This window comes from Crinia signifera, chromosome 1, assembly GCF_055691185.1.
Source record: "Crinia signifera chromosome 1, ASM5569118v1, whole genome shotgun sequence".
NCBI lineage: Eukaryota > Metazoa > Chordata > Amphibia > Anura > Myobatrachidae > Crinia > Crinia signifera.
The window spans coordinates 292,668,935-292,691,254 of record NC_139217.1 but is presented as its reverse complement, the minus strand read 5'-3'; the positions used below and the strand labels follow the sequence as shown (position 1 = coordinate 292,691,254).

Below are 22,320 nucleotides of genomic sequence, written 5' to 3'. Positions count from 1 at the left end.
TGCCTTCACATAGGGCCCAATTCAGACCCATTCGTATGGCTGTCCATTTTCAGTCTGTCTGATAATCGAAAGACCACACATATGCGCAGTCCACAGTGCGTATGCGCGGAGTCCCCCTGCATACAGACCATGTGAAGGCTCGTCTTTGTTGGCTATACGCAAGGTGATTGACAGGCACCAGGCATTCGGGGCAGAACGCCTGAATTTAATGGGAGTGCCCCGGCAAATGCTGGCGTTCCCCGGCCGTTTGTTAGGTTCTGCCTTGAGATATACAATATTTCAAATTATGCCCCTTCACCTGCCCAGTTCAATGTGGTATAAAATGATCTGGAAGGCATTATAATGTTATGAAAACAGAACTGGGTCACTGTGTCCCCATTCCCTTTCTTCCGCCTCATGACCCCTTACTTTTTCTGTATTTTGTATCTTTGCAAGACTGGGTCAGTGAAATGTGGCACAATATGAATTAGAGGCACTATAGTGTGACATAATATGAATTATTGGCACTGTAATTTAAGATAATATGGACTGGGAATACTATATCATAATGTGAATTGAGGTTACTGCGTTATAATGTGTACTGGCAGCCCTACAATGTAACACAACACACACTAGGGAAATACCAGGGTTCAGAAAATAGACTTGTACCAGGGCTGTTTCTGGGATCGGTCAAGTCATGTAATTGCACGAGGCACCTGCGGCCATGGGCAGTGCTGTAAATGGTACTCCATATGGAATAGTATTCAGAATGCCCCCCCCCCCCCCCCCCCAAAAAAAAAAAATGACCATCACCTCAGTCAGAAGAGAGTTTTTAAAGCTGCTAGAAGAGGCCATTTAAAAGCGGTTTAGAGAAGGAGGCAAGCAGGCCTCCAAAGTGCCAGGATCTGTGGAGGCTGGAGAACCCACTGACATAGAGCTGGTACTGTAACAGGAGAACCCTCTGACAATGAGCAGATACTGTGGCAATGTGGCATAATTAGTAAGTAGATGTATAATGGTGTGAAGTATAATATGGTGTCTGGGCCTAGGCCATTACTGCGGTAGACTTAAAATGGTGCTAAGGGCATTACTGTGGGTACATAATATGGTGCAAAGAGCATTACTGAGAGGACAGGAATATGGTTCAGGGGACATTACTGTGGGGGCATTATATGGTGCAAGGGGCATTACTGTGGGGACATAATATGGTGCAAAGAGCATTACTGAGAGGACAGGAATATGGTTCAGGGGACATTACTGTGGGGGCATTATATGGTGCAAGGGGCATTACTGTGGCAGAAATAAGGTTTGAGGAGCGTTACTGTTGGGACATACTGTAATATGATGTAAGGGGTCAATTTAGGGAACGCTGCTGGCATTTAAATACTGCTGCAACGGCACACTTTACCCTTTGCGCTGAATTGGATTGGCCCCTAGGGATCTATGACGGCCAATATTGTGAGTACTGTAAAAAAAAAGTAAAGATTATTTTACCCACTTTCATATTTTTGCAATAAAAATAAATGCTATATAAGTATTCGTGCCCATCACAGCAATAAACTGGACTCATTTTTAAATTAAGTGTTGGCTAGTAAAGCTTGTATACGTGGCTTAAATACTATGGAAGTTCATAAAAAAATGTAGTTGGTAGAGCATATAACACTAGCTTACCTAAACGTATAACAATTACATCATATGAAGAGAAGCAGGTTTTCTGGATCCAGAGCACGAAACTCTCCTCCTTGCACTGAGTTATGTGTTTGTACAGGATTAGTAGTAGGCGAAAACTCCTGTAACCTAAAGCAATCGCAGCTGGCAACATAACACACGCTAACGAGGGGGAAATAGGGTCTGTTATTCCTTTCTCTTTGGAGATATACGGTAAAAGGGCAGTGTCAGACCCGGTTCTCCTGCCACTGAGGTTTAAAGTTTCAGCAGCAGCAGATCTGAGAACACAATGATCTGGATGACACACAGGCTGCTGCTGGAGTGCTGGGTGACAGTGCGGCCGCCCTACAGGACAGAGCTGTACTTGCCATGTCAGAATAACCTTGTGCATTACAGTTTCTTTGATCAGGATAGTAAACCTGTGTGTACTAAGTCAGGATAACCACAGCAAGCAGAGAAAGCGCTGGAGGGGAGGAATATGGGTGTATAAAGGAATAATAATTACTGGTACGTAATTTCATAGTACAGTAACCGCACACACCCATATGAAGAAGAAGTCTTGACTTGTCATCCAAGAAGCAATGACCTACTTGTCTGATGATCTCTCTGCCTGAGATTTGTCTACATACTGTGAATCACTGTGACATCTGGTCGATTGCACAGTTATATTCTATATGTGTAGCCTAGACTAGCGACAAGTCCTGTGCGATAGCTCCGGGAGAAGCATTATCTCCTCCCTCTCTGACCTGGCATAGGAGAATGGCTGATTCCTCCACGCTGCTGGACCTCAGAGACATAGAGATCAAGTTGGGGCGCAAGGTGCCTGAGAGCCTGGCCAGATCCCTCCGGGAGGAGCACGGTGACTGGAAGAAGGATGCCACAGACGGGTACTCAGACTTCACAGAGACCCGGGATAGTCTCCCCCAATCCAGCACATTGGATAGGCTGGAAACTAAAATACAACTTCTCAAACAAGATATGGTAAGTATTACTAGTGGCAGCTGGCAGGTACTTTAATACTAGTGGCAGTTATGAGGGTACTGACTGCTTGCCAGGGAATTCAGTAACCCATCAGAGTTCCATATACAAATACAATATACATACCATGGGTTTTGTTTACAATGAACTTTATGTTGATTATTCTTTTGCTATCAGTGTTGTCTTTTGTGTTTGGATGACTGCTGTAAAATTGAAACAGTTGCAAATCCAGTAACAGGTGTCCCTTGCTCTGGAACATAAGTGTATTTAGCAAGTATGACAGTAACATGTGTCTCTCACAACAGAAGCGTTTTCTACACTGCACCAGTGTGGCAGGAAACAGGTGGCTGTTCAGCTGCTACAGTATATGACTACAAGTCCCAGCATACCACCTAACAGAACAACCAAAGTTTGCCTAAGCTAGTTCCTTGCCTAAGCTATTATAGGGTTTAGCTACCGTTTAGATTATGTTGAAAAAACAAAATTATATATTATTTATTAGCAGTTATTTTTGTGGCACACTCACATGCCAAATAGTATTTTGCAGAGACTACTTGAACATTCTTATCAGTACATACCACAGTAAAGCTTACAATGTATATTCTCTACCTCACCTATGGGCCCATTTACCATAAGATCGCATATACAATGTGATCTGGGCGGGATCTACAGTCCAGGATCGCATTGCAAGATACGATCCTATCAGCTGGATGTATCTCCTTGCCATCTGCTTCGCTGGGTGCCAGGGGATTGCGCATGGGTGGTTGACACTGCCCCCCGGCTGACCCGTGTCGGTCTGTAGGCCATACACTACAATGGGTTATTGCCATCTTGGAATGGCACAAGCTGACCTGATCATAGATTTCTGCTGTGGTCCTTCCGTGTTACATTCGGGAGTTACTTCATATTTGCCTCTAACCCCCGAAAACACCAGAAAACATCTGTTTTTGTGAAATTAGAGGCTGTGGGGGAAATTTACTAAAGGAAATTTGTAAAAAATAGGTGTATTTGTACCCAGAAACACACTTATTTTTGACATTTACAATCCCGAAAATACGGCAATTCGTATTCCTATTGATAACACATCAATACGAATACGAATTGCCGTATTTTCGGGATAGTAAATGTCAAAAATAAGTGTATTTCTGGATACAAATAAACCTATATTTTTACAAATTTCCTTTAGTAAATTCCCCCCAATTATTCAATAGTACATGGGCCCCATACACACAAGGGTTCATTTTTGTTAGGAGCATATTGAGCTTTTACCAGCATAGTGGATTGTGGGAGGACTGGAGTACCTGGAGGAAACCCACTTAAGCACAATGAGACTATACAAATGCCACACATTTAGGACCATCGCGCTCTCTCTCTTGCCAACTCAAAGCTTCATATAGCTGATCCTGGAAATAATGTTGAATACATCTATCTTGGATGTGCTGCTTCATAAAAAAGTTATATCTGACACTATGTGATAAATTCAAAGTATAATAGTTACCTACTGTATATAAAAGGTATGTAAACATCACCTGTTCCCTCTAGTGGAGAACTATTGTAATGGCATTACAATTGCTCCTACCAATGGAGAAGTGTAAAAGTTGAGGTAAAGCTGCACATAAAGGCCCATACATACTATCCCATGACCGAAGCCGCCGATATTGGTGGCATCGGGGACCTGGCAGGGGGACAAGCATCGGCAAGTGCATACACATTTGCAGATGCCTACATTGAGGTGAGCGATGGCAGGGGAGTGGTGGCAGGGGAGCGATGGCAGGGGAGTGGTGGCAGGGGAGCAATGGCAGGGGAGTGGTGGTTGGAGCGAAGGCCATTCTGCAGCTGCAGCATGGCCTTGATTAACGATGACCTCGCTCGTCAGGGAGGGGGTTGTTAACGAAAAGCGGGAGTGTGCATCGTTAATGACAGGGAGTGTACACACTAGGCGATATTGTCAACAATATCGCTCAGCAAGCCTAATGTGTATGGGGCTTAAGTCTTGTGCAGAATTGATTCACTTTAATATTGAGTTATTAAAGACACATCATAGAAAGAGAACTTTCAATTTTTTGGGGACACTTGTTGCATAAGCAATATCATCTATTGATTACTTTATATGGCCACTTGGCATCAGTACTAAAAGTATATGGTGTTTTAGCTACTTTATATAACACACTTCGGTACTTAGTGTATGTAGTATCTGGGCGCCCGATTTTGTGATTGTATGCCTTACCTTAAGGCATACAATCAGATGCGATTTGATGCGATTTTCGGCAAAATCGCATCGAATCGCATCCGATATCGCATGCTATATCGCATCCGATATCGCATGCTATATCGCATGCGATGCGATTCGATGCGATTTTGCATAGGATTCAATGTTAACAAGGTCCTGTTCATTTCCCCACTATCCAAGTGGGCATAGAGTTGATTTTATATAGCGCGGCGAGCGCAGCGAGCCACCGAGCCCGAAGCGTGGCGAGCGGACACGGAAAACATTTTAAGTAATCCGCGGCCACTCGCCACGCTTCGGGCTCGGTGACTCGCTGCGCTCGCCATGCTTTATAAAACCAACTCTATGCCCACTTGGATAGTGGGGAAATGAACAGGACTATGTTAACATTGAATCCTATGGAGAATCGGATTGCGTTTCGATGCGATTTTTCCGACCCGATTTTAAAATCGGGCGCCCAGATACTACATAAGTACCCACACTTCTTCAAAGCATACTTGGAGAAAGCAAAATATGGTACTTCTGTAGTTTCACGGCGCCAGTCTGAGTCCCCTTGCGGGGCTCGCTTCGATAGCCCACACTGCGGGCTCGGTGGCTCGCTACGCTATTTAAAATCAACTCCATGCCAACATGGATAGTGGGGGTATGAACTATCCATGTTGGCATGGAGTTAAGTTACTTTTTTTGACATATTTCGTGGCGAGCGTAGAACCCGGAAGTAGCACGGCGCCATGCTGGCGCCGTGAAACTACAGAAGTACCCAAAATACAAATACAGGTTGAAGGCCCACTAAATATAAGCTGTTTTAATTTTTCTTTTTGACAAAAATTGCTAGCCCAGCAATGAGAGAGTTATCTGGGAGATAGGCCGACAATGTCGATACCGTATGGTCAACATGCCAATGGTTAACGTAGCAGTAGTGGACACATGAAAAGTTCAACATACTTTACCAATCCACATTGATCTGATTGGGACTAATTTGGCATTCATGTAATGTAATCTACAAATTTACACACAAAAAACATGTGTTGACCAAAAAAATGTTGTGTAAAAAAGATTATATTTCCTATATAAGGTAAACATTACAGGTCATTATGATGAATAATAAACATTTCTTGCCAATTTTCACACCTATTTTGTCAAATTCACTTGGCTCTTAAAGGGTTAAACAGGTGGAGAGGAAGATGTAATTAGCATTGATGTTTCAACAGAACCTTGCATGCTATTACACAATAGTACAATAATATGGAAGGAAAAATCTACTAATCTTTGCTCTTACCCCATAGAGATCTGCAAGGTTCTGATGTAAACTCACCACGTCTTCCCCCTTAGAGATATGTGCAAACAACTGTTGTGCTGTAGTGTGCACCACCTCTGTTGTATTGAGCTGCATAGAGGGCTTGATTCAGATGTGGTTGGATTGTGTTTGTAAGCAGCAGCAATGTTTAAATGATGCGGCAGAAGGCATGTGGTATAAGTAGATGGCATGCATTTGTAAACCAGTGCTGAATCCTAGGATGCAGCTTTGGATCACTTACGACGCCAACACTGCTCTTAACTAGAGGCCAGGAAATCTGGAGATGGAGATCCTGGCCTCAGCAGTCCTCCAAGGCCATCACCACCCACTCCCACCAACCCCGATTGCAAAATGTCAGTCACTTGATGTCTGCAGCTGTTCTGCTACCAATGATGCAGAACCCGTACTGCACAGTATGGGTCTTACACATGTGCAAATCGCCAACCATCATTATTTTGCACCATAGCCAGCAAGTACCATAATGAAGTGTTTGGTACCCTAATGTGTGTTTGGTAGTGAAGTTAGGGGTACATGTACTAAGCATAGGCGAATCTAGAATTATGGTAATGGATGGTCCCAGATCTAGACATAATAGAAGGGGGACCTTTGCGCAGGAAAAAGCCGCACAGCAAAAAAGGGGGCATGCCCTCATGGGAAGGAGGCATGGCATCACAAAAAGGGGTGTGGTATTACACTTTAGACCATACACAGTAATGCCTATTACACATTTTAGCAAACTCTGTAATACCCATTACACATAAAGCCACACACCATAATGCCCATTACACATTGTGCCACACATCATGATGCCCATTACATACTATATAACAAACCGTAATGCCCATTACATATTTGCCACATAAGTGCTGCTTACCTACGTGCTCATTGCTAGGGGGTTCTTGCTTGATGGCACCATAGTACCCATTACACATGATGCCGCACACCATAGTACCCATTACACATGATGCCGCACACCAAAGTACCCATTACACATGATGCCGCACACCATAGTACCCATTACACATGATGCTGCACACATAATATCACTTACACATGATGCTGCACACATAATGCCCCTTACACATGATGCTGCACACTATAATGCCCCTTACACATTAAGCCACACATTATGCGTAATGCCCCCACATACCGCCACTTGTAGCGTCCCTTAAGCAATGCCCCCAAAAGTGCCACTTACTGTAAATTTTTATATGAGCCTTCGCTGCTGCTGCAGGGAGAGATGGAGAGCGGTGCAGCTGCTTCTATGGGGAGAGGAGCAGAGCACAGCGCAGAGCACGCTCCCACTCCCCTCCTGGTGTCCCCTCTAGCCGAGTGGACATTTGAAATATTGTGCGCGCTGTTGTTGTGCGTGACATCGGGGGAGCACGCCGGGTACCGGCACCACATGATTAAAGGGGGGCGGGCTGAGGTGAAATCGGGGAGAATTGGAGCGGAAGCTGCAGGGGTGACAGTCATTGACAGCTGGGCAGAGAGCAGGGGGCTGCCCAGCTGTATTCAGAGCACTGCAGGTCACGGCTGTTTGAAATAATACCCCTTTCACAACAGAAAATGCAGGGATTTATCCGGGAATATGGTCCCAGGATCATGCAGGGACATTCCCAGGCTGACCCCTTATACAACAGCCTAGCATTTTCTGGTGTGAGGGGGAGAGACAACCACTCCCCTCTCCCTACCCCCTTTAACCAACCAGCTATAGGTTCGGAACCAACTGACCCATTTACATGAGACCAGTATCATATTGAAGAACTTTTGAGTTGGCTTCAAATGATTTTGGTCCTGTGAAACTGGGCTCTTTGGTTCCAGAGAAACCTCAATATTCCTGGAACCAATTAACCCATATGGATCCAGCCTGGTATTAGATTGAAGGCCCAGCGATTTGGGTTCGACTGAGATCAACCTCGAGCTTCAGTGATGCCAAAGGGGGAACTGGCAGCCGTTGAACTGGGTGGGGGTCGGAATTAGCGGGTCCCATGTTATCCTATAGGGAAAACGTTCCAGCTTTGCCTGGCAGTATCTCCAGTTGCCAGGGGGCTAGAGACACGGGGCTGGGCTCGTTGGAAAGCTAATGGGTGGTCCGGTGCACACCCGGACCACCCCCCAGATTCTCCTATGGTACTAAGGGGGGGGGGGGGGGGAAGGGTATTAACATAAAAGGCACTGTAAATCCCTGTACATATACTGTAGCTTCTTGCTTTGTTCCAAATGGCTATCCATAAGTTATGCCTACAAGTGCTAAAACAGGTTGCTCCATAGTCATTTATTTAGGCATTATAAGACCTAGATATTATGATCTTCAATGCTGATTTACTTAACCATAGCCGCCAATAACTGCTTCTCATTATGTATAGAGTGGTGGGGAAGCAGGAAAAAAGCTTAACACCAGTGTTTGTTCGACAATAAAGTATGTTAAATATGTTTTATTTATTCAGCTACATGATAATGGCGGATTTTATCTATAGGTTGCAGGACTGCAGAACCCCAGGTAAAATACCACCACCAAACTCAGTGTCAGTGGGTATGTTGTTCCTGGATTAACAATATCTAGGTCGACAGTCACTAGGTCACTAGTTTGACCATTAATGGTCGACAGTGGCTAGGTTAACACTTGGAAATGGTCGACATACCATAGGTTGGCATTGACAGAAGTTAGACACACGCTTAAGGTCGACATGGATATCCTCGACACTCAAAAGGTCGATGCAGGTTTTTCAAATTTTTGAGGTGCAGACTGACTTGGTTCACAACTTACTATCCCATTGGGCAAGGAACCATGCCTGAAGCATGGCAAGCGCAGCGAGCCATGCGAGGGGACGCAGTACACATATACAGTGTTTATGTTGACATAGACACCAAAAAACGCGAACAACGCGTGTCAACCTTTTGAGTGTCGACCATGTCCATATCGACCTTAAGCTTATGTTGACCATTTTCAGGCATCAACGTAGTCACTATAAATTATTAGTGGTCAACCTATTGACTTTGGACCTAGACATTGTCGACCCACTCTACCGTAACCGTCAATTTGCCAGATGGAGCCAATGAGCCAGCATTGGCTTTAGTGTGACTGGGAAAGAGGGGCAGATTTATTAAGCTTGGTGAAGTGATAAAGTGTCTGGTTTTTATCACCGGCCAATCAGTTCCTAACTGTGAATTTACAGGCTTGGTTTAAAAATGACAGTTAGGAGCTGATTGGCTGGTGTTAAAAACCAAACACTTTATCACTTCACCAAGCTTAATAAATCTACCCCTGAGTTCCTATTGGAAGTCCAAATTGACAGTCAAATCTGGAAGGTTTGGTTTTCACCAATCGGTGGGGATACTCAGGATCATATGCAGCAGGGATAGCCAGTAACACGCACGGTTTATATATTTCCAATATTGTAAGCCATATATCAATTGAAAATCAATTATATCCAAACCAAATAAAATTATATGATTATAAGTGTAATTGGCGCCAGGAGAAGAATACCGTCCTAGGACGCTGTTCTTATGGATTTTTTCTTGATTGACCTCCAGTCTGGGTTGCGATACATAGAGAGCTGGCTTCCTGTAGGGAGCCACTCCCTGTCTTCACAAACTGTTGGAGCAGTCCATAGAAGCCAGGGATTTACCCATGCACAGTGGCACAGCGGTGGCTGTGCAGGTGGCAGACTAGGCTGACAGCTATTTCCTCTTCGGACAGGGGTATAGTGGTACCCCCCCTCCCCCGCCAAATGTAAGCACTGTAGAATTTTCTGCTTCATACAATGGTAAATTGGCTTAGGTGCAGCAGGAGTGCATTATCACAGTGGTAAATGTACCTTTAGACCAGTGTTGCCGACTCTCCCGGAATGTCCGTGAGACTCCCGGAATTGTGGGTAATCTCACGGACTCCCGGGTAGAGCCCCCTTTCTCCCGGAGCATCGCGTCCCCCTGCCACAATGTCTACTGCGCATGCGCGAGATAACCACAATGACGCCGCCAACGCAATGACGCAGCGTCATCACGTTGGCGCCGTCATCGCTGTTATCTTGCACATGCGCAGTAGCCATCCAGGGAGAGACGCGGCTGAGCCACACAGAGCCGCAGAGAGGACAGAGGAGCGATGGCTGCAGGAGAAAACGTCTGCTGCGGGAGACAGGTTACTGGTCCGAGCAATAAGTATGATCTGTGACCTGTTCTCTCTCCATATTTTACTGCTAAGGCCCCCTCCTCCCCCTACACCTGTCCTACCTCATTCATTGCCTCAGTGGTCATCACCTTCCAAGTGCACAGTGCAAGTGCAACATGTGATGACCCGTCCAGCCTCTTGCTGCCCCGGCCATCAATCTGCCAGGCTACCACCCATCTGATACTGTGCTACAGAAAAATGTAATCAAGTGCTGTACAGCACGCTGCCCCAGCCCTGTCCAATCTGCCAGGCTTCTACCCATCCACTAAAATCATTTTAGTGGATGGGCATAAAACTGGCAGATTGGACAGGGCTGGGGCAGCGAGAAGCTGTACAGCACTTGATTTCATTCATGCAGATTGATGGCATATTCTGCAAGTGCTGTACAGCTTCTCGCTGCCCCAGCCCTGTCCAATCTGCCAGGCTTCTGCCCATCCACTGTGCTACAAAAATATTTGGCTGCATGCTTAACAAAATATTGCAAGGCCCGCCCCCTGGCGACGCAAGGCCCGCCCCCTGGCGACGCAAGGCTCGCCCCCTGGCGACGCAAGGCCCGCCCCCTGGCGACGCAAGGCCCGCCCCCTGGCGACGCAAGGTCCGCCCCCTGGCGACGCAAGGTCCGCCCCCTGGCGACGCAAGGTCCGCCCCCTGGTGACGCAAGGCCCGCCCCCTACCTTTTACTTTTCTCCCTGAAATGATTTTTCAAAAGTAGGCAACCCTGCTTTAGACTGAACGTTCCAGTAATGCAGGAAATTATATGATATGAATGATTTAAATACAACTGTGTAAAACAGTGTCTCTATAGAAATGAACTGTAATAAAAGAATACATACCTGACACAATTGTTAAAGTATTACCCTGACAAATCAAACAAAATGCCTATAGCTTTATAGTTGCATTGTTTACAGCTGGGTACACACCTAAATAAAATGTATGATATTGGATTAATGAGCACTGATTGTATAGGTGTGTATGCAGTGGTGATGTGGGAGTGTTAGCCGATAAATGTCTTATAGCGCTCCTACAACAGTCGGGACTGAGAGGTAGCATCTCATGTGCTGCACAGCCAATCTCCCTATCGCCTTGTGTTATGTCATCCTATAGGCAAGGAGGAATGTACTGGCTTTATAGTTTGTAGAATCATATTACTCAGTGTTTCCATGACTGTATTTTCGCAGTGTACATTCATTATCACATTACCACATGTTGTTAATAAAAATACAAATAATGGAAAAGTTTAAATATAAATATATTGGAAATAACAGAGCAGGAAATAATAACTGTGAAATCAGTCCTTTTGTCCTCATGAAGTGTTCCTGTTACCTGTATATATAGGGTTACCACCTAGTCCCTTTAATTCCGGACACATATTAATTACACAGGTTCTGTGGCTGGCTGACTTCAAGACTCCACTTCACCTGATTTTAAACTGCCACACAACCTGTGTAATTAACATGTGTCCGGAATTAAAGGGACTAGGTGGTAACCCTATGTATATATTACACTGCAGTGGGAAATAATGTTCAGGCATGTGCCCCAAGAACTTCACGGAAAAATATAAATATAAATAATTAAAAATAATAATAATTTGAGCCAGACTTATTATAATTTAAATGTACCGGCAGTGCGCCTGATTCAGAAATGTACAGTATGCAGTAGGCAAAGAGGCAGTGGCTAAAAAATAAGATAAAGGTGCAGGAGGCGTCTTGTGTTCATTTCTGCATCCAAAGATTGGGTGGCCATCGGACATCTGAGTACCCTCAGGTTAACAATGGCAAAAACAATGCCGCCTGATCAGAAAATGTGACTGACACAATATGCGTTCCTAAGGCTGCTCATCTTCATGTCCCCAATCATCTACAGATTGTCACTTCTTTGAAGCCTGCAGCCTTTCTGAGACCTAGCAGGTCATTCTGGTTGACTCGCAAAGCAGTGAATTTCACTGCTTTGCGATCCACCTAGATGCCACCCGCACTAACATCTACCCTCCCCCTCGCTGGACGCGAATGTCCCTCCAGCACTTCAAATGGATGTTTTACATAAAGGTCCTTATTCAATCTGAGCTCAGTACAAATTTGTTTGGAAAATGGGCAAAATCATGTGCAACCAGGTGGGGTGGGTGGGGTGGGGTGTGCTGGGTGGGGTGTGCTGAAACTGAAATCTAAATTGCAGTGTAAAAATAAAGCAGCCAGTATTTACCCTGCACAGAAACAAAATAACTCACCCAAATCTAACTCTCTTTATACATGCTACATCTGCCCCACCTGCAGTGCACATGATTTTGCCCATTTTCCAAACAAATTTGTACTGCGATTAGATCTGAATAAGGCCCAAAGTGCAGACTCCCTGTGTGATCTCCTTCGGTGAGTATCACACTCGGCGAGGCGTTCGCACAGTAATGGGAGGGCTAGCGCGGTCAGTGGGCGGCATCAGGGAATTGCCTAGGTCTGAATCAGGCCCTATGTCACAAACAACATAAAATTGGCATACAGTATATCAAATAATCAGCACAGTCTCCTCCTGCATCCTAGGCACATTGCTTTGCAACTAAAAAACATTTTGGAAAATAGACGCTCATAGCCGCTTTGGCATCACACTCATGCCAGAAATCTTGCAGTGCATGGTATATTAGGGGGAGACTAGGGATGACATGTAATAGGATGCAATTTTTGGTAAGGTTCTAAAATCGCACAAACTTGCATGTTTGAAAAACGCATTTTTTTGCCCAAAAATCGCAAATGTAATAGAATGCGGAGGGGTAGAAATGGAATTCGCATACCATTTCTGGCAATTTTTGGTAATCGAAATATGCAAATATTTACACATGTGCGATTTTCTACGCATGTTAATGTGCGTTTTTTGGTCATAATTTAAAAAAAAAGGGTATCCGGACTATTTGTCTACAACAAAAAGATAGACAGCCATTAGGTCGACACTATTAGTTCGACAAGCCAATAGGTCGACATGCCAAAAGGTCGACATGCAATTAGGTCGACAGTGTCTAGGTCGACATGGGGTTTTTCACAGTTTTTTTAGCCGACATGTGCCGACAGGCGGTATTTCATGCCCTACCATCCTCTAGGGCGAGGTGTGAGAATAAAATAGTCTGCCGAGCGCAGCGAGGCACTGTGCCCGAAGCATAGCGAGTGATGCGAGGGGCTGCGGTTCACTTCAAACTGTGCCCATGTCGACTGTGTTGACATTTGGGTAAAAAACAGTGAAAAAACCCATGTCGACCTTTTGACTGTCGACCTAGACACTGTTGACCTAATGGCAGTGTTGACCTTTTGGCATGTCGACCTATTGGCTTGTCGAACTAATGGTGTCGACCTAATGGCTGTCTATCTCATTGCTGTAGACCAGTGGTAGCCAACCCTAGCCCTCGAGAGCTACCAACAGTTCACATTTTCCAGACAACCTAGCTGCTGCACAGCTGCACTCATTAATCACTGACACATTTTAAATGATACACATATGGAGCTAATTAGCTCACTTGTGATTCTGTGAGGAGACCTGCAAAACATGCACTGTTGGTAGCTCTCGAGGACTAGGGTTGGCTACCCCAGCTGAAGACAAATGGTCCCGCTTCCAAAAAAAAAGTGTGGCTTCCAAAAAAAAGTGTGGGATCCCCTCTTCTGGCCGTTTTGGGACCGAAATTCACAAAAGTAAAAAAATTGCATCCTATTACATGTCAACCTAGATGTATGACGATGCATATATACTTCTCTAACCAGTTGGGTAGAATCTCACAACACAGTGTCAAAATAGTTACACAATAAAAATATTAGAAAAAGTAAGTCCTCCTAAACCTACAGCTGGGTACACAATAAACGATGTGTGTAGAGTGACAAGGGGTCCTGGCACAGAGTCATCATTGGCAAAGTGCGTACGGGGTCTGCGGGGGATCAGAACCCCCATTAAAAGGGGGTCCCCCGGCAACATAAGAGTACTATATAAAAAACTCATAATAATTATGGAAAGGTATCCAAAATACAGTATCACAGACTTTTCACATTCCCTGCACCACGAATGTGATTCCTCTTTAGGAGACACTTTAAATACTTTCTATGCCCGCTTTGATAGACTAACTGTGTCTCAGTCCCTTCTGAGCCCCCAGAATTAGAAGAGGAGTCTGTCAGACAGTGCTTTGTTAGGACCAAGTTAGGGAAGGCCCCCGGCCCTAATGGGATTCTTGGGAAAGTTCTAAATGAGTGTGCAGGTATTTGAAAGATTGGTATTAGGGCACATGAAGAAATGTATCCCACTTGGTTTTGACCCTTTCCAGTTTGCCTACAAGGAAAACAGATCTACAGATGATGCACCACTCATTTTACAACACAAGTTCTTGCTCACCTAGAATCAAAGGGTTCTTTTTCTCAAATTTTATATGTAGACTACAGTTCAACCTTTACCATGGTAATTCCATCATCGTTAGTTAGCAAACGTTCTAACTTATGTTGACTGAGTGTATCTGTAGATGGACTTTTTGTCAGATAGGCCGCAGGTTGTCAGAATAAAAGTTCAAGTATCTGGTGAAGTGACGGTCAGCACAGGGGTACCCATTTTGAGCCCTCTGTTGTACTCACTGTTTACTTATGATTGCTCTTTGAGCTCTGAATCTGTTCAAATTATCAAATTTGCAGATGATATTGTTACAGTAGTAACGAAACAGAGTACAGGTTGGAAGTGTCCAAATTGGAGTCCTGGAGTAGGGACAATTGTCTAGTCTTAAATATGGATAAAACGGTACTTGTTTCCTAGCACGGCCACAATCGCGGCCATCAGGGGTAATTTTTAGTGGCCTGCGACGCGACCGACGCAATGCCCCCGATTTTTCCATTGAAATGCATTGAAAACAGTGAAAATCGGGTCGGTCGCGTCGTGTGCGGCTAAAAATGCTTAAATGGTCCACACGCGATGGCCCCGATTTCCCCATAGGGAACAATATTAAATGGGTAACTTTACCCGAGATGACCGCGATTTCCCATAGGAAACAATGTTAAATGGGTCAATTTACCCAAATCATCATAGAGAAGAATGGTAAATGGGCCAGAAACCCCAAAAAACCCCCCTGAGCAGTGAAATGTACCCCCAAAAGTAGTTTACGCCACCCCGCGATCAACGTGAACCCGACCTTTTCATACCCCCACTATCCACGTCGGCGTGGAGTTGAGAATAGAATAGTGTGGTGAGCGCAGCGAGCCACCGAGCCCGAAGCGTGGCGAGCGCAGCGAGCCCCGCGAGGGGACGCGGATACCTTCACAGGTAAACGCGTCCCTTCGCGGGCTTCACAGGTGTCCGCGTCGCCATGGACACCTGGGAAGCCCGCGAGGGGACGCGTATAACTGTGAAGGTATCCGCGTCCCCTTGCGGGGCTCGCTGCGCTCGCCACGCTTCGGGCTCGGTGGCTCGCTGCGCTTGCCACACTATTCTATTCTCAACTCCACGCCGACGTGGATAGTGGGGGTATGAAAAGGTCAGAGGACGCGTACCGCCGCCCCTCGTGGGCTCGCTGCGCTCGCCACGCTTCGGGTTCACGTTGATCGCGGGGTGGCGTCTAGTACTTTTGGGGGGACATTTTAATGTTCAGGGGTGTTTTTGGCTTATTTACCATTGTTCCCTATGATAATTTGGGTAAATTGATCCATTTCACATTGTTTCCTATGGGAAATCGGGGTCATCGTGGGTAAATTGAGGCATTTAACATTGTTCTCTTTCGGGAAATCGCGGGCATCGCGTCTGGCCCATCGCACCCGATTTTTTAGTGCATGCGATGCCCGCGATGGCCCCGATTTTACCCCCGATGCCCGCGATTATGATCGTTGTGGCCGTGCTAGGAAACAAGTACCGATAAAACAAAGGAAATGATTGTGGACTTGAGGGGTGTCAGCAAGACACATATTGTCCACTAGTTCTGAATGGCAAAGAAGTTGAGTCAGTTGAGTCTTTTAAATTTTTGGGCATAAACATGTGAAAAGATCTTTCATGGAGCATGAACATTGTTATAAAGAAGGCTCTGGTTGCACCATGGGACTTTAAATTCTCTTCTTTTTTGCTTAGTTCTCTTCAGAAAGTGGTATCGATGGCAAATAGAATAATTGGGGTTGCTCTAGCAAGCATCCAACATATATATGAAAATCGGCTCCTCCCAAAAGTGAAGAGCAGTTTGAGGGATCCTTTGCACCCTAGTGGAGAATTATTCTCCTTATTACCATCGAATAGGAGATATCACTCGATTTGTGCGGCTAAAAATGCTTAAATGGTCCACACGCGATGGCCCCGATTTCCCCATAGGGAACAATGTTAAATGGGTAACTTTACCCGAGATGACCGCGATTTCCCATAGGAAACAATGTTAAATGGGTCAATTTACCCAAATCATCATAGGGAAGAATGGTAAATGGGCCAGAAACCCCAAAAAACCCCCCTGACCAGTGAAATGTACCCCCAAAAGTAGTTTACGCCAACCCGCGATCAACGTGAACCCGAAGCGTGGCGAGCGGCGGCGGTACGCGTCCTCCGACCTTTTCATACCCCCACTATCCACGTCGGCGTGGAGTTGAGAATAGAATAGTGTGGTGAGCGCAGCGAGCCACCGAGCCCGAAGCGTGGCGAGCGGCGGCGGTACGCGTCCTCTGACCTTTTCATACCCCCACTATCCACGTCGGCGTGGAGTTGAGAATAGAATAGTGTGGCAAGCGCAGCGAGCCACCGAGCCCGAAGCGTGGCGAGCGCAGCAAGCCCCGCAAGGGGACGCGGATACCTTCACAGTTATACTCGTCCCTTCGCGGGCTTCACAGGTGTCCGCGTCGCCATGGACACCTGGGAAGCCCGCGAGGGGACGCGTATAACTGTGAAGGTATCCGCGTCCCCTTGCGGGGCTCGCTGCGCTCGCCACGCTTCGGGCTCGGTGGCTCGCTGCGCTTGCCACACTATTCTATTCTCAACTCCACGCCGACGTGGATAGTGGGGGTATGAAAAGGTCAGAGGACGCGTACCGCCGCCCCTCGCGGGCTCGCTGCGCTCGCAACGCTTCGGGTTCACGTTGATCGCGGGGTGGCGTCTAGTACTTTTGGGGGGACATTTTAATGTTCAGGGGTGTTTTTGGCCCATTTACCATTGTTCCCTATGATAATTTGGGTAAATTGATCCATTTCACATTGTTTCCTATGGGAAATCGGGGTCATCGTGGGTAAATTGAGGCATTTAACATTGTTCTCTATGGGGAAATCGCGGGCATCGCGTCTGGCCCATCGCACCCGATTTTTTAGTGCATGTGATGCCCGCGATGGCCCCGATTTTACCCCCGATGCCCGCGATTATGATCGTTGTGGCCGTGCTAGGAAACAAGTACCGATAAAACAAAGGAAATGATTGTGGACTTGAGGGGGTGTCAGCAAGACACATATTGTCCACTAGTTCTGAATGGCAAAGAAGTTGAGTCTTTTAAATTTTTGGGCATAAACATGTGAAAAGATCTTTCATGGAGCATGAACATTGTTATAAAGAAGGCTCTGGTTGCACCATGGGACTTTAAATTCTCTTCTTTTTTGCTTAGTTCTCTTCAGAAAGTGGTATCGATGGCAAATAGAATAATTGGGGTTGCTCTAGCAAGCATCCAACATATATATGAAAATCGGCTCCTCCCAAAAGTGAAGAGCAGTTTGAGGGATCCTTTGCACCCTAGTGGAGAATTATTCTCCTTATTACCATCGAATAGGAGATATCGCTCGATTTGTGCAGGACTAGACATTTTACAGAGAGTTTCTTTCCAGAGGCAATTCCTACTTTTAATAATAAATGGGAGTATTGGTTGTAATGAAGCATGGTTCTGTATTCTGTTTTTGTCTATGCTGTACTGTTTTACACCTACATTTTGTTAATTGTTCATATTTTATGTGGGCATTTGATGACAAATAAAGATATTATTATTATTATTATTATTATTATTATTATTATTATTATTATTATTATTATTATTATGCCACCAAACTATTGCAATTTAAACTTTTCTCTAAATCGTGACAATTGCTTCAGTTGTAGGATGCTTGTGAGAAATATCCTATGCCTTTTCATTGCTACAGTATGTACACAACACAAGTGGCAGCATTGAAGGAATGTTTTACAGCAGTAGGGTGGGGTGGCATTTTAGAAGCATTTTCAATGACTATTAACCCCTTCATGACAGAGCCAGTTTGTGCCTTCATGACAGAGCCCTTTTTTTCAAATCTGACATGTCTCACTTAAGTGGGGATAACTTTTTTTTGCTTTTACTTATCCCAGTGATTTTGAGATTGTTTTCTCGTGACACATTGTACTTCAAGTTAGTGGTAAATTTGGGTCGATACAGTCTGTGTTTTTTTGTGAAAAATACCAAAATATCGTGAAAAAATGGAAAATTTAGCAATTTGCAAAATGTTAAATTTTCTGCTTGTGAGACAAATAATCATACCACTCAAAATAGTTAATAACTAACATAGACCATATGTCTACTTTATGTTTCCATCATTATTTCAACTTCCTTTTAATTTTTTTGGACACTAGGAGGCTTACAATATGAATAGCAAATTCTCAAATTTTCAAGAAAATTTCAAACACTGATTTTTTTAGGGATCAGTTCAGTTCTGATGTGACTTTGAGGGACTTGTATGTGAGACACCCCCATAAATGATGCCATTTCAAAAACTGCACCCCTCACAGTATTCAAAACAGCATTTTGGAAGTTTGTTAACCCTTTAGGTGTTTCACAGGAATTAAAACAAAGTGTAGGTGAAATTTCAAAATTTCTTTTTTTTTGCAGAGTTTCAATTTTAATACATTTTTCTAACGAATACAGTAGATTTTACTAGAGAAATGTGACTAAAAATTGATTCCCCCAATTCTTTTGTTTTCATAAATATCCTATATGTGGCCCTAGTGTGCACGTTGACCAAACCACAGGCTTCATAATAGAAGGAGCACCTACTTGATTTTGGAGCCTCCTTTTTATGAGATTTTTTTTTAGGCACCATGTAGGTTTCTAGGCACCATAAGTGCTAAAAGTTAGGAACCTCCCCCACAAGTCACCCCATTTTGCAATCTACACCCCTCAGGGAATTCATCTAGGGGTATAGTGTACATTTCAAACCCCCAGGGGTTTCACCAATTTTGGTACAACTGGGATGTGAAAATGGAAAATTACATTTTTTTACACAAACATGCAGTTCTGGCTCAAAATTTTTCATTTTCACAAGGTATGAAGGAGAAAGAGCACCCCAAAATCTGTGCCCCAATTTCTCCCGAGTACGGCAATGCCTCACATGTGACCAAAAAATACCAGTTGGGTGCATGGCAGGACTCAGAAGGGAAGGAGTGTTTTTTGGATTTTGCAGCACAGATTTTGGTGGAATGAATGGTGGGTGCTATGTTGCACCAATACAGTGGAACCCCCCCACAAGTCACCCCATTTAGCAAAGTACACCCCTCAGGGAATTCATCTAGGGGTATAGTGTACATTTCAAACCCCCAGGGGTTTCACCAATTTTGATACAACTGGGCAGTGAAAATGAAAAATTACATTTTTTTACACAAAAATGCAGTTCTGGCTCAAAATTTTTCATTTTCACAAGGAATGAAGGAGACAAAGCACCCCAAAGTCTGTGCCCCAATTTCTCCCGAGTACGGCAATGCCTCACATGTGACCAAAAAATACCAGTTGGGCGCATGGCAGGACTCAGAAGGGAAGGAGTGATTTTTGGATTTTGCAGCTCAGATTCTGGTGGAATGAATGGTGGGTGCTATGTTGCATTAGCAAGACTCCCAAAGCACCAATACAGTGGAACCCCCCCACAAGTCACCCCATTTAGCAAAGTACACCCCTCAGGGAATTCATCTAGGGGTATAGTGTACATTTCAAACCGACAGGGGTTTCACCAATTTTGGTACAACTGGGCTGTGAAAATGAAAAATTACATTTTTTTACACAAACATGCACTTCTGGCTCAAGATTTTTCATTTTCACAAGGAATGAAGGAGACAAAGCACCCCAAAGTCTGTGCCCCAATTTCTCCCGAGTACGGCAATGCCTCACATGTGACCAAAAAATACCAGTTGGGCGCATGGCAGGACTCAGAAGGGAAGGAGTGATTTTTGGATTTTGCAGCACAGATTTTGGTGGAATGAATGGTGGGTGCTATGTGGCATTAGCAAGATTTCCAAAGCACCAATACAGTGGAACCCCCCCACAAGTCACCCCATTTTGCAAAGTACACCCCTCAGGGAATTCATCTAGGGGTATAGTGTACATTTCAAACCCCCAGGGGTTTCACCAATTGTGGTACAACTGGGCTGTGAAAATGAAAAATTACATTTTTTTACACAAAAATGCAGTTCTGGCTCAAAATTTTTCATTTTCACAAGGATTGAAGGAGACAAAGCACCCCAAAGTCTGTGCCCCAATTTCTCCCGAGTACGGCAATGCCTCACATGTGACCAAAAAATACCAGTTGGGCGCATGGCAGGACTCAGAAGGGAAGGAGTGATTTTTGGATTTTGCAGCTCAGATTCTGGTGGAATGAATGGTGGGTGCTATGTTGCATTAGCAAGACTCCCAAAGCACCAATACAGTGGAACCCCCCCACAAGTCACCCCATTTAGCAAAGTACACCCCTCAGGGAATTCATCTAGGGGTATAGTGTACATTTCAAACCCCCAGGGGTTTCACCAATTTTGGTACAACTGGGCTGTGAAAATGAAAAATTACATTTTTTTACACAAACATGCAGTTCTGGCTCAAAATTTTTCATTTTCACAAGGAATGAAGGAGAGAAAGCACCCCAAAGTCTGTGCCCCAATTTCTCCCGAGTACGGCAATGCCTCACATGTGACCAAAAAATACCAGTTGGGCGCATGGCAGGACTCAGAAGGGAAGGAGTGTTTTTTGGATTTTGCAGCACAGATTTTGGTGGAATGAATGGTGGGTGCTATGTTGCACCAATACAGTGGAACCACCCCACAAGTCACCCCATTTAGCAAAGTACACCCCTCAGGGAATTCATCTAGGGGTATAGTGTACATTTCAAACCCCCAGGGGTTTCACCAATTGTGGTACAACTGGGCTGTGAAAATGAAAAATTACATTTTTTTACACAAAAATGCAGTTCTGGCTCAAAATTTTTCATTTTCACAAGGAATGAAGGAGACAAAGCACCCCAAAGTCTGTGCCCCAATTTCTCCCGAGTACGGCAATGCCTCACATGTGACCAAAAAATACCAGTTGGGCGCATGGCAGGACTCAGAAGGGAAGGAGTGATTTTTGGATTTTGCAGCACAGATTTTGGTGGAATGAATAGTGGGTGCTATGTTGCATTAGCAAGACTCCCAAAGCACCAATACAGTGGAACCCCCCACAAGTCACCCCATTTTGCAAAGTACACCCCTCAGGGAATTCATCTAGGGGTATAGTGTACATTTCAAACCCCCAGGGGTTTCACCAATTGTGGTACAACTGGGCTGTGAAAATGAAAAATTACATTTTTTTACACAAAAATGCAGTTCTGGCTCAAAATTTTTCATTTTCACAAGGAATGAAGGAGACAAAGCACCCCAAAGTCTGTGCCCCAATTTCTCCCGAGTACGGCAATGCCTTACATGTGACCAAAAAATACCAGTTGGGCGCATGGCAGGACTCAGAAGGGAAGGAGTGATTTTTGGATTTTGCAGCACAGATTTTGGTGGAATGAATGGTGGGTGCTATGTTGCATTAGCAAGACTCCCAAAGCACCAATACAGTGGAACCCCCCACAAGTCACCCCATTTTGCAAAGTACACCCCTCAGGGAATTCATCTAGGGGTATAGTGTACATTTCAAACCCCCAGGGGTTTCACCAATTGTGGTACAACTGGGCTGTGAAAATGAAAAATTACATTTTTTTACACAAAAATGCAGTTCTGGCTCAAAATTTTTCATTTTCACAAGGAATGAAGGAGACAAAGCACCCCAAAGTCTGTGCCCCAATTTCT

The 22,320-nt window shown here is 44.7% G+C and overlaps 1 protein-coding gene across 1 annotated transcript in view; it reads left to right on the top strand.

The window, feature by feature from the left end:
* Positions 1-1,925: 1,925 nt before the first annotated feature.
* The window catches only part of LURAP1L (leucine rich adaptor protein 1 like), a 65,079-nt gene continuing 44,684 nt past the window's right edge, over positions 1,926-22,320 (top strand). Inside the window, exon 1 of the mRNA XM_083185938.1 lies at positions 1,926-2,628. Coding sequence (XP_083042064.1) covers positions 2,407-2,628 — 222 coding nt within the window. The 5' untranslated portion in view covers positions 1,926-2,406. The remainder of the gene's footprint in view (positions 2,629-22,320) is intronic.